Genomic DNA, 12,581 nt, shown 5'->3' with positions numbered 1-12,581 from the left:
TAAGAAACAATTTATTTTGTAAGTACCTTCTTGGGCCCATCAATTATGGGCTTCCGGTCTTCTTGGGTTTGGGTCTAGTTATGGGCTGAATAGGCAATGCTCCCAAACACCCCTAATGCCTTTTGTAGTCGAGTCTTTTTTTTTTTCGGTAAATTTTGTGGTCGAGTCTACTTAGTGATCTAAAGCTTAGAAGTTAACGACTTAACGTATATAGTTGTCTCCATATTGATTGTTGAACTTTACGAGACTGTTAAGGCGTAATGTGGTTCTCATATCTTATTTACACAACTCCCTCATGTTCTTAGGATCGAGTTAAAACTTACGAAAACAGAGATCAGTAACAGAAGTGAAATTATGGAATTAATATTATAAATTTAGTAAACATTAGGCTACAGAGTAATTCTATAACATTTTAACACATGAGAATAACATACATATAATTACAAATTTTAAGATTTCGAAACCTGCCATAACAGCTATCCGCTGCTTTACCAAGACATTATGAGGAATTAAATGACCATGCAAAGAAAAAGCACAAAGAAGAACTATACATTCCCGACCACAGACTCGTCCATAAATAATACATTGAAGCAGAGAGCATATTTCATCGAATTAGCAGAACTTCATTGAAATTTTGACGTACCACTTGGTTCTCACATCTTATTTACGAGTCCAAGAAGAATGAGCAATGGCGTCAAATCATAGAACTAATATTAAATATAATAACAATTAAATTACAAGAGGATTTTTACTGACTACATACTTGTGTATAAATAACAATTTCCTTAGTTACGGGGGTGTCTTTAGTTTTTACCAATGACTCGTTGTCTTGTTCATCAAAAATAGATCGTTGTCCCTATACTTTTCTACTTTACAAAATTAGATAAAATAAATCATTTTTTTTATGCTTAAAGTGCTGTGAGAATGGATATCTAGCTCGGTATGTCCTCACTTAGACTCCAGACAAAATATATCTATTATTTTCCAAATTTTCAATTTTTGAAAGAAAAAAAAAATTAATCGTGTGCCATATCACACCGTTTTTAAAACCTAAAATCATGTTTCACCCGATTGGAACTTTGTTAAAATTTAGACTAACCACGTGGTCTTAAGACGCCAACTAGAACGAGCAATTCATGATATGAGCTATACAATCTTCAACACCATTGTGATACGGTATAGATAATTGAAAATTTGTTTTTGTCCACAGTACTCGTCTGATGAGTAGCCATTTGACACAGTCACATGCCTACAGTGTCACACCCAATAATGGATCTGAAAAATCTAAAATATATGTCTAATTTTATGAACAATTTTGAATATTGTATGCTAAATTCATGAGTAGGGATTCAATTAAAAAATCCCTAATTGGGATAGCTTGATTCTCCTCCTAACCTAACTAGTTGAGTGAGTATGGCTTTAAACCAGCAGGCAAATTGAACACCTGCATGTTCTGGTTTGTCATTCTGTATATATTTGGTTGCAAAAATGGGTAAAGGAGGACAAACTTTTTACATTGCTCCCTTGTAACAACCAGAGCTATGATACATCTCTTTCAATATCTCATAACAAGTTGGTGAATAATGTGCTGATTCATAAAGACTCTTTGCCCCCACTAGATCTTAATTCACTAAAAGCTGCTTTTAAAAGTCGACCAAGCAGATTGATGGAAGGAAAAATCTCAATCATCTTTTTAGCTTTGACTGCAAGGCAAAATGGAATTCTCTTGCAATTCTTTCTGGAGAATCCATAACACAACACATATCATAGTTCCAAAAGACCAATTATGAGGAAAAGTTTACTTGTATAGTACATGTTAGCAATATATTAAGATAAATCATGTAGCAATAGGAGTTCTATTTCCTTAATATATGTTGTATTGTAATATTTAAGTAAATAACACACTATGTCAATTGTTTATTCAATACATAATATGTTGTAACAATTTTTATATACAAAAATTTGTTGTGAATTTTATCGATAAAGTCTACACTCCCACAGTGATGTTGAAATCATAATAATATATTAACTTTAAGATTAATCCTTGACTAGAGTATTACTTCTTATACATTTACATACCCCTCCATGTAAATGAGTGGTGTTGGGGAAGCAAAATGCCATAGGGTTGAGGGTTTGAAGTCTTTGTATCATGAAGAGTTTTTTAGTTAAGTCTTTAGAATGTAATAAGGTGACTCTTTGTTTGATACGCAAAACTTCATGAAGCTTGAATAATGTATTAGTTTCTTGATTAAAAATAGGTTAAGAAATAGTCCTTGCAGTATTACTCTTGCTTAGAGAAAATTTGAATTTTTCCATTCTAGTAAACTTTTTACATTGGAAAGATTCAATTAATATTACCTAATTTAACCTAATTGTAACTCCATTTCGCTTTCTCACTACTTGAGCTAACAGCAAAGACCCTTAACAAATAACAACCCATGCATATATAATCTCTAAGTAAAGAAAAAATATGAGATCGTATTGTTCAAAAGTTGCAAAACTCAGAAGCACCCGACACAAGAAACCAAGTTCAATGATGCTGGCATATGAATTATTCCCAAATGGTTCAAACTTGGAAGGACAGCTAGCTAAGGTAAGCTCAACTAAGGTAGTGACTAGTGAGTGTTGATGGATGAGGTCGTAGAATAGTTAGGGTAGTCCCTCTTGTACCATTTGAAAGACCCACCTTCCTTAAATAAATTGGTCCCAGTCTCTGCATGTTTTCACGTGTCCTGCCACCCCCCCCTTGCCGTTTATTACACCATCATGAGCATCAGCTACTGCATAGGATTCTAAAGGACCCCCAAATACTCCCAAATTTTCAAAATATAAAGCTAGTCACTTCCAGCATGTTTAAGTATCATTTTCCAGGAATCATATAGTTATATACCTACCTGCACCATTCTCATCCTCACCTCCGTGGATCGCACTCCCCAATTGATCCATTTGGGATATGTGTTTCTGATTTTGTTAGAGGCCTTAGAGGTGATCCATCATTTTTTTTTTTCGACATAGGAAAAATTACAACTGAAAACCATGAATACAACTAACACCCAAATTTATCCAGCAGAAAAACCGAAGAAAGAGAGAGAGGAAGGGATTGAGTCCAACTCTGAGCTTGGCGAGGTGATCCATCATTGTTAAGCTATAGGTGATTAATAGTTGTTATCTAAGATGGTTTCAAAGCTTTGGATCAATGTTGATTTGTAACGTAAAAACTAAGTGTGGATTCAAGGAGAGATTATAGGTAATTGACTTTGGACGACGATCTGTTAATAAACTAGAAAGTTTCACCATCTATCTGATGTACAAAATCACGAATAAAAGATCCATGGAAACGTGTAAAAGATGTTCAATAGATAATAAAAAACAGACGCACATATTTTGTCTCGATGGTATTTCTTTTTTGAGAAAAGTTTCTAAATCCACTATTAATCATTGAATAAAACCACCATCCCGCCATTGTATGTTTTGCTTATACTGTCTTTCTCCATAGAAGATGAAGCAGCAAAAACACTAATTGTTTGCTATTCGTTGTTTGTAGTTCGTTGACGTTCTAAACCTACTCAAATTAAGATATGTTAATTAACCTTGCTTCCACAGCTTGGAAAATCACTGGTTAAGACTTAAGACTAGCTAGTCTTAGCAAAACAAAGGATAAAATTAGTGCAATATGTACACATTACGTCAACATTATATATATGGTGAAATTACGATGCCACCTTTTGTTGAGCTAAATAATTTCCTCCCCAATTGAGGGTGACTTCACTTTCTTCGATCTAAAACGGTGTGGTGGGCTATCTCTTCCCTTCCATGATAGGAGCATAGGACAAAAGTCCTTGATAGAAGAGAGAGAGAGAGCGAGAAAGAGAGAGAAAGATGGTTTGGTGTTTTTGTAGTCTTGCCTTTCTAACATTTTAGCCATCTTAATTTACAGTGAGTGAGCAAAACGGAGAGAGAAAGAGAGGTAAAGAAACTCAAAAAAGCAACTATGTTCGATGGAGTCCCAGCTGAGCAATTGCACCAATTCATAGCAGCCTCAAGAACTTCACTCCCTCTCCCTCTTCCCAATATTCCTCTCTCTTCCTTCCCTAATCTCCAACCCTTCGATCATCATCATCATCATCATCATAGCTACAACATCATCAACCCTCCTCCCCCAACACCTCAAGAACTTGTGCAGCTTCAGCCACCACCTCACAATCAGCTTCTGCTTCCGTCCGTAGTACTTCACCGCCGCGCAAATGATCAAGAGAAGCAAGAAAACAGCACTACCTTGGTCTTGCCTTCATCGAATTTGGAGATCGAACGAGAACGAACAGCATCGATGCCACCTGAATTGCCTAGCGATCCCTGGAGTAACGATGAGCTGCTTGCACTGCTCCGGATCAGATCTACCATGGAGAATTGGTTCCCTGAGTTCACTTGGGAACATGTCTCAAGGTACTACCTACATAACTATAGCTACCTATTCATTCAGTTAAAGTTTCCATCCAGCTAGATTCTTGTTCTAAATTAGCTAGGGTTAAGCTAGATTTGATTAGTATGAAGTAGGATTGATGCTAATGGAATTTTAGTTACTGTTTATTCATGTGTTTGTGAGAGAGAGAGAGAGAGAGAGAGAGAGAGAGAGAGAGAGAGATAGAGAGGGAAAGAGGACCAAATGACCATTTTGTACATATTCACTAAATAACACAAAGATCGCCCCGTACAGTTTCTTTATTTATTTAGGGGATCGAGATCGAATGCTTAAGAGTCGTGAAATAAATGCTTTGCTCAATAATATTCTGCTCTTGCTGAACGAGTTTGTGATGGGATGGATGAGCTGCAGAAAGCTTGCAGAGGTTGGCTTTAAAAGGAGTGCAGAGAAGTGCAAGGAGAAGTTTGAAGAGGAAAGCAGGTACTTCAACAACATCAACTTCAACAAGAACTTCAGGTTTCTTAGTGAGCTTGAGCAGCTCTATCAACCACCAGTTGAGCCACCTCAAAACGTAGCTGAAGATCAACCAGAAAAGAATACCGAAAAAGTAGTAGAAGTTGAAAAGCCAAGTGAAGAACTAGGAAACCAAGATAAAGGCCAAACAGCTTTGGATCCTCAAGAGTCACCAAGCAATGATCAAACAGTTAGTGAGACACAGGTAGAGATTGTTAGAGCAAAGAGCAACAACAAGAAGAGGAAGAGGCAGAGGAGATTTGAAATGCTGAAAGGTTTCTGTGAAGACATAGTGAACAAGTTGATGGCTCAGCAAGAAGAGACTCACAGTCAGCTACTTGAAGACATGGTGAGGAGAGATGAAGAGAAGCTTGCAAAGGAAGAAGCTTGGAAGAAGCAAGAGATGGATAGGATGAACAAGGAGCTTGAAACCATGGCACATGAACAAGCTGTTGCAGGTGATAGACAAGCTACAATTATTCAGTTCTTGAAGAAATTCACATCATCAGCTAGTACTAGTAGTAGTACTAACCCTAGTAATGGCCAAAAGGAAAATGATCAAGAACCAATTACATCATCCACAATGGTCCCATCTGCAAGCAATGTTCACAAGTCTACTACTACTACTTCTTTCCACACCCAAAATAATCCAAGCACACCCACTTCACTGACCGAAGCCATTGCACCCCAAAGCCCTAGTTCAAGCACTCTAAGCATCAATCCAAAACTGCCCATTTCATCTCCGCCTCCTGAAAACCCTAGCTCCGATCATCTCAAAACCCAAAACCCTAGCTCGGACGACAAAGCGCAAGACCTCGGAAAGAGGTGGCCGAGGGACGAAGTCTTGGCTCTGATCAACCTCCGGTGCAGTCTCTTCAACAATGGCGATCAACAAGACAAGGATAAAGATGGAGGAGCCGTCAAGGCTCCACTGTGGGAGAGAATCTCACAAGGGATGTCGGAGTTGGGTTACAAGAGAAACGCCAAGAGGTGTAAAGAGAAATGGGAGAATATCAATAAGTACTTTAGGAAAACAAAGGATGTGAACAAGAAGAGGTCGCTTGACTCGAGGACTTGCCCTTATTTTCATCAACTAAGCACTTTGTACAACCAAGGCATACTCGTACCGCCTTCCGATCACCAAGCGGCGGCGCCGGAAAACCGCTCACCGGAGAACCAATCATCTCTAGCTGAAGGTGAGAAAAACAATATGGTACTGCAAGCTGTACCGGCAGCTTTTGATTTTGAATTCTGATGTTTTGCATATTTGTGTGTGCAATATTTTCAGTGATAATAATATGTGATACCTTTTTCTTTTTATTTATTTTTTCTTGTCTTAGCATGGTAAACATGTGGTAGCTAGCACTCGATTTAAAGTTGACATGAAATTTTATTTTCTACTCGAATATATAATATTTCATGGCAGCAGGAAAATATGTATGTTTGAAAATTTGTTTTGTAGTGAGCACCGACAGAAAAACAAATGAGGACCAGATTTTAAATGAGCTCTGCTGTCATTTTAAAATTTTCCACATTTGCTCTCGACTACTATAATAATAAGTAATAGTTAACACAACTCATCTAAGAATATATAATTTACACTGAAACATAGGAAGTAGTATTACCATAAAATATGCCCCATATATATTGTACAAATAGAGAATAATGGTGCCTATGCAATATAAAATACCAGAATTCTGATCTGATCGAGTTACATAAACAAGCATGTGTTTAGGATCCCGATAAGAGCACTCTAGTTTCTGCATCAGATTTTAGATCGAGAGAAAAACATAAATCTACATATGATCCCTCATAAGATTACATTAACATAACCTAGTATATATTTTTTATAATCGCTTTAGCGATTAATGCGGTGTGATGATTTTTTGAGTATGTGCCTCATTTTTTTTTTAATGAAGATAATAGTTTCATTTATAGGAAGCTCATGCCAGAATGGCACAATATATAGGTACCATTACACTTACAAAAATTTCGCTCCTTTTCCGGAGCCTAGCAGAACAACATAATTCTATACTAAAATAATAGCAGACAAAGTTTCATGTGCCAATGCGCTAGCTCAATTGCGGTACACCAAAGAATTTTGCACCTAGATGTGTAGAATCACCGATCATTCTGTAAGCTGAGTACAAATCATTGGTCCCTAAAAACTTAGGGAATTATTGAAAGTAAACTAGCTACTAACATACAATCCCGAAAAAAACAAGAATAATATGGCCTAGGGCACAAAACCCCAGCCCCAGTACCTAAGTCCAAGAAGCAGCCCGAAGAAAAAACAGTGGGCTCAAAACCTAGCAGATCGGCCCAACAGGCCCCGCCCCAATCCTTTGTACAGCAGCCATACGTGCACAACCAAGCGCCGCCGCCGCAGAACTAGAACTGCCAGAAACACGTCGCACCACCCGAAACACGTCATTGCCGATCTCAGATGTCGTTAATGGAGCGTCACCACCCATCAAGAGCCCCAAAACTGGAAACCCAGCAAACCCGACAAGGGTTCACCAAAACAACCAGATCGAAGCCATCGAGAAGAGGTCGGCACCACCGCTTAGAAGGAAAGAAGATGGGGATCCAACTGCCTCCCCTCCCAATCCATCGCCCACATCACCAAATCGGAACACTGGCCACGGTATGTGAAAGGAAGCTAGAGGGACAGAAAACCACCGAACCATCTGCCAAGCCTTAAGTAGCCATAGCCCCTAGGAAGCTGCCCCAAGCCTTAATCTCATCACCCGTCCAACAGCGGAACAGACGACAGGAAGGCCAAAGGCCAGTCCAGCCTCCGCCCGCCACCGGATGAGCACGATAGAAACAAAAAAAAAACTTTTTGTAGTTAGGGGCGCGTGTAGCGCGTACTAGAACAATTCATAGAAAAATGACTTATATGTACCTCATTTTTATGAAACTACAAAACATTGCTTTATTTTGTCGAACTTGGTTCTCTACCATACGTTTGAACCCTAGATCTAACTCCGAAAATAATTAACAAAATTTCCCTTTTCGATTAATATAAACAAGGATGTGTTCAAGATCCTTATAGGCGCACTCTAGTTTCTGGATTAATTCTAGACCATGAGAAAAAAAACATAAATCTACATATGATCCCCCACATACGATTACACTAACATAAACTAGTTTATATTTCTATTTTGAAAAAAAAAAGAAAAAAAATTCATATTTGTTACAATTGCCAAAAAAAATGCGTTGTAGTGAATTTTTAAGATCCTGCTTAATTTTTTCTGAAATTACAAAATTGGTTTTTTTTTTGTTTGCTTTTAACTTTATCATGTATTATACGTGTGAAATCTAAATCTAACCCTCAAAATTTCTCCGATCAATTACCGATATGAAAACCTTACTCTAATAATTTTATTAATTGTAAAGAAAATTCAGATATTTTCGTGTTTCTTTGGGTTTTGGGTTTTGGCATTTTACTTCTTCGAACGACGAAAGTAATAGTGTATCCAAATAGACAATACATGCAAGTGCATGTCTGCATGACATAATGTTTCTGTTTCGGGGTGGGGCCCGCCTCCCGAATGACTCCAGCTGGCAGTGGCAGTGGGAGAGAGAGCAAAAGCCTTAGAGCTTAGCCAAATACGTTGTCGTTTCCGCGGCCCTTTTTTTCTCGATAAGTCAAAAGTCCTCCCTGAGTGAGGCGGGTCCGACCTAAGCGTTAAGGAGCAGCACAGACCGACAACTGAGGCAGTGACACGTGTCAGGAGCGCATGTGATGGATTTGTTTGTACGCACACTCTATCTCGGCCCCTCTGCCGCTCTGAGTCGGGCAGTGTGGCAATTGTGCATTGCAGCAGCGATAATGTACACGCACCCCCACATGTGTGTCAGTGGAGGGACCAGTAATCGGACGGCTTGGACTCCGCAGATTAGAAAATGGTCAAAAGTCAACACTGATGAGGTTTTTGGTATATGTAAGTGACTTGTAGGAGACTCCTTTGACCTTTCTTTTTACTTTTTCACAAATGGGGTAACTAAAAGAGGTTTGACCACGAAATGTTACTTTTGACTAACCAAATCAAGCACGGGTCGAAATTACCATAAGGTTGAATGTCGGACCAACTAAAGTAATTCTTTCAAGGGACCAAAATTGGTTCCTCCAAATCCATTGTCACTTTGGTTGGGCCCAATATTAGCTCAAAACCACCAAGTGAAAGGATGTTCTATTTAGTGCCATTTTTCTCATGAAACTAGATGTGCTTATCTTGTGAGAAGAGAAGACTAGCTATTTGTGTGTGAGGAAATGATTTAAATAGGTGATGACCAAAAATAAATCAATAAATCTTGAAATTGCAACATCGTTACTAAGGAACTATGTGTTTACAAATTAGTTCAAGATAATGGAGGAAACTAAAATGTAAACTTTTGTATATTATAGTCAGATCTCACCGATATAAAGTTCCTGATTTTTGTGTGAACACCCTTAACAAAAGAGAAATTTAGTTTATGAAATTATGGTGTAGCAGTGTAGAACTATGTAAACTAATTTGATAGAATAAGGATCGTATTCTTTGTTTGCCACTATAGATAATTTATTTAAACAGTTAATTTTCTATCCATATATTGTCAAAATCTCACAGATAAAAAGAAAATGATGAATAAAAAATTACCTAGTTATGTAAAATGTACAAAAAAATGTTTTATGTTCGTTAAACGAAATGGAAATGGGAAAGAGAAATCGAACTGAAATGATATATGTGTAAAGGAATACAATATCCACATGTTGTTGGAGAGGAAAGATCTCACATTGGAAAAGTGACAAATAAATTATAACTTATAAGTGAGTTGATCACATCCAATTGTACCGAGGCTTTTTGTGATTAAAATCCAACACGGCAACACCTAACAGATGGTTAAGTTGAGACAATATTAATATAATGGTGGACCATGAGCTATGCTTGTCACTGTTTAACGTGGTATCAGAGCGGGTTTCTCTCCAATTGCATCTCCAATGTCATGGGCACAAATTTGAGTTCCTTGTATTGCCATCGAAATATTCCAATTGGATTGTTACCAAGTGTCCGATGTGGGCTTTGGATTGTTATATTGACCAAGTCTCTAATATGAGACTTGTGTCCTAATTTTCAATGTGGAAATTGGATTGTTAATTAATTTCACAAGCAGACCTAGAGTTAGGTTGCACGTGAAGGGGCGCGTTGGAAAGGAAATATCACACATTGTAAAATTGACAAATAAATTATATCTTATGAATGGGTGGATCACATCCAATTTTACCGAGGTCTTTTGTGATTAAAACCTAACACCTAACTAGTGGTTAAGTTGAGACAATATTGGTACAATAATGGGCCACGAGCCACGCTTGTCACTGTTTAACACATGTAACATAAAAACTGTACTAATCATTTCATTACACGGTGAAGAATGATAGTCCGCATAATTAACTTGTTTTATTTGAAAATTGAGCTATGTATACATAGTGAGCTTCGAGATAAGATATTTTACTTTTATGCAAAGTGAGAGGGTATACTCACCCCAGCCAATAATCCAATGATCATTGATATTTATACCTAGACAAAGATACAACTCAGAGAGAGCAGGAAGGACTAGACTAGTTCAGTCCATCAACAACTAAGGCCATCTCATATCGTCAAGGTTTAAAATAGACCATGGTCTAAATTTGTCTAAATAGTAAGATCTATAATTTTTCCAACTCCAATTATTTGAGGTCTAAATTATATATTCTAATATATTTTATTCAAGTTTGAATCAATTGATCAATTAATCATCCAAAGGTGGGCCAGCAGCTTGCCATCCATGGTCTAAAAGTTGGTCTATTTGTGTTTTTTGTAATAGACTCAATTCATGATTGGAGATGAGTTTTGAACATCCATGGTCTATAATTTAGACTATACACCTTCGATTGGAGATGGCTTAAGAGACCAAAAAATGTTCTAGGACCTACCAGTCCTAAACACCTCTTCTGAAAAGCTCTAAGATCTTTGAAGCCTTCTATTCTCTTGGTACGGCCTAGGTGGACAAAAAGTTCACTTCCTATCAAAGCTCAAATCTCCGGACTTGAAGAAGATAAAACGATGCCTACGAGACGGCATATGGTCTTATAGGCCTACAAGAGTCATTCTTATTAAAAAATAGTCAAATTAATTAGAAATTATTTGGCTATAAGTTCGATTACCAAAATCATTATCTCAGTTTCATAACTTTTATTTGATAGACTATTTTGTGTCCGGATACTCTAAAAAAATTAGATGATGATATGATTTCCAATTAAGCTGATTTCTTAGCATGTAAAGTAACCTAAGTGGTCTACAATTTGGATGATAAAATCCTCCACGCATTTCATAAAAGAGATGTCCATATACATGCATCATGAAATTGAAGATCTTTTCCTAGCAACAACTTTAAAATTGATACCATAAAATTCTTTATATAAAAAAGGACATGGAGATCGATCAAAAGTAAAATAATTAGTCTCAATAATCTCCAAGTAAAAAGCGCTCTTCTAATGGCATTTTTCTCATGAAACATTGAAACTACATGTACTGATCTTGTGAGAAAGACAAGCTATATCTTTGTGACTCGTGAGGAGATGAGGAGTGAAAATACATCAATAAACCAGATAATAACAACCTTTTTACTACATCGATCATTGTTAACATAAGATAATCGAGGAAATTAAAATGCAAACTTAAGTATACCAATGTCAAATAATCTCATTGAAACTGTGTTTACTTTGTTATTAATTTTACGGTTAACTAATTTGGAAACATATCCATCTAGTTTCTTAAGTTTGATACGGGACACGTTTGATATGAGACAATATCAGTTGATCAAATACAGATAACGTTGGACTATAATTAGTTTCTATCTTCTTTATTTGCTACAATATACATTTAATTATTGAGATTGTTCATTCTCTGTCCTATGCAAGATGAAGTTAAAAGTTAATAAATACTATACTAATTATTCTATTAAATTGTGAAGAATAGTAGTCGATCTGCATATATAATTTATTTCCATATTGCCTATTTTCTTTTGAAAATTGATGTAATGAGATTATGAGAATATAAATCTCACGTTGAGAGAGTATGACCATTTATTAATAATATAATTCTTTCATTTCTTATAAGGCTGCATGTCTTTGTTCTCAATTTTTTCACATGCATCATGAAATTGAAAATCATGCCCTAGCAACAATTCAGAAATTTATACCATGAAATACATTACATGAAAAAGGACATGGAGATCCACTATTATAACTTCTATTCATAAGTGCAATATAAATGTACATACATTGACAATTGAGACATATACAGCAGAAGCTTTCCCATTACTTGACCAACAACCCTCGTGGCTACAACAACGTCTCGAGCCCTCAAATTTTGGAGGTTTCACTTTCATGCAAATGCAATTACCAAAAGAACAAAATTGGCTCGCCAGTCACAAAGAGTCCGAGGATTCTTCATCATCCTGTTCATAATTTCTTACTTCAGGAGCTTTTTTTTTAGAAGAGAACTTTTATTGATAATAAATCAGATAGATATGTTAGTGTGAGTCATCGTTCCCTATTAGGAATCACTACTACAATTATTGGCAATGGCCACATACATATTCGTGACATTTTTGGGCCAAA

General features: G+C 36.7%; 1 protein-coding gene across 1 annotated transcript; it reads left to right on the top strand.

Moving 5' to 3' along the window:
• The first annotated feature begins 3,854 nt into the window (after positions 1–3,854).
• On the top strand, positions 3,855–6,383 carry LOC112193149 (trihelix transcription factor GTL2). The gene is made up of 2 exons (XM_024333201.2): positions 3,855–4,443; positions 4,832–6,383. Exons 1-2 carry the CDS (start codon positions 3,992–3,994, stop codon positions 6,186–6,188), a joined length of 1,809 nt encoding a protein of 602 aa, XP_024188969.1. The 5' UTR covers positions 3,855–3,991; the 3' UTR covers positions 6,189–6,383.
• The last annotated feature ends 6,198 nt before the right edge of the window (positions 6,384–12,581 follow it).

The sequence above is a fragment of the Rosa chinensis genome, chromosome 3 (assembly GCF_002994745.2).
Source record: "Rosa chinensis cultivar Old Blush chromosome 3, RchiOBHm-V2, whole genome shotgun sequence".
Classification (NCBI taxonomy): domain Eukaryota; kingdom Viridiplantae; phylum Streptophyta; class Magnoliopsida; order Rosales; family Rosaceae; genus Rosa; species Rosa chinensis.
Note: the sequence above shows the minus strand (reverse complement) of the source record. Positions and strands in the feature narration are given on the sequence as shown.

Excerpts from the sequence above, each read along its gene's own strand:
- LOC112193149 (XM_024333201.2), top strand. The coding sequence starts at position 3,992 with ATGTTCGATGGAGTCCCAGCTGAGCAATTGCACCAATTCATAGCAGCC. Across the intron at positions 4,444-4,831 it reads ACTTGGGAACATGTCTCAAG|AAAGCTTGCAGAGGTTGGCT; the intron begins GTACTACCTACA and ends GATGAGCTGCAG.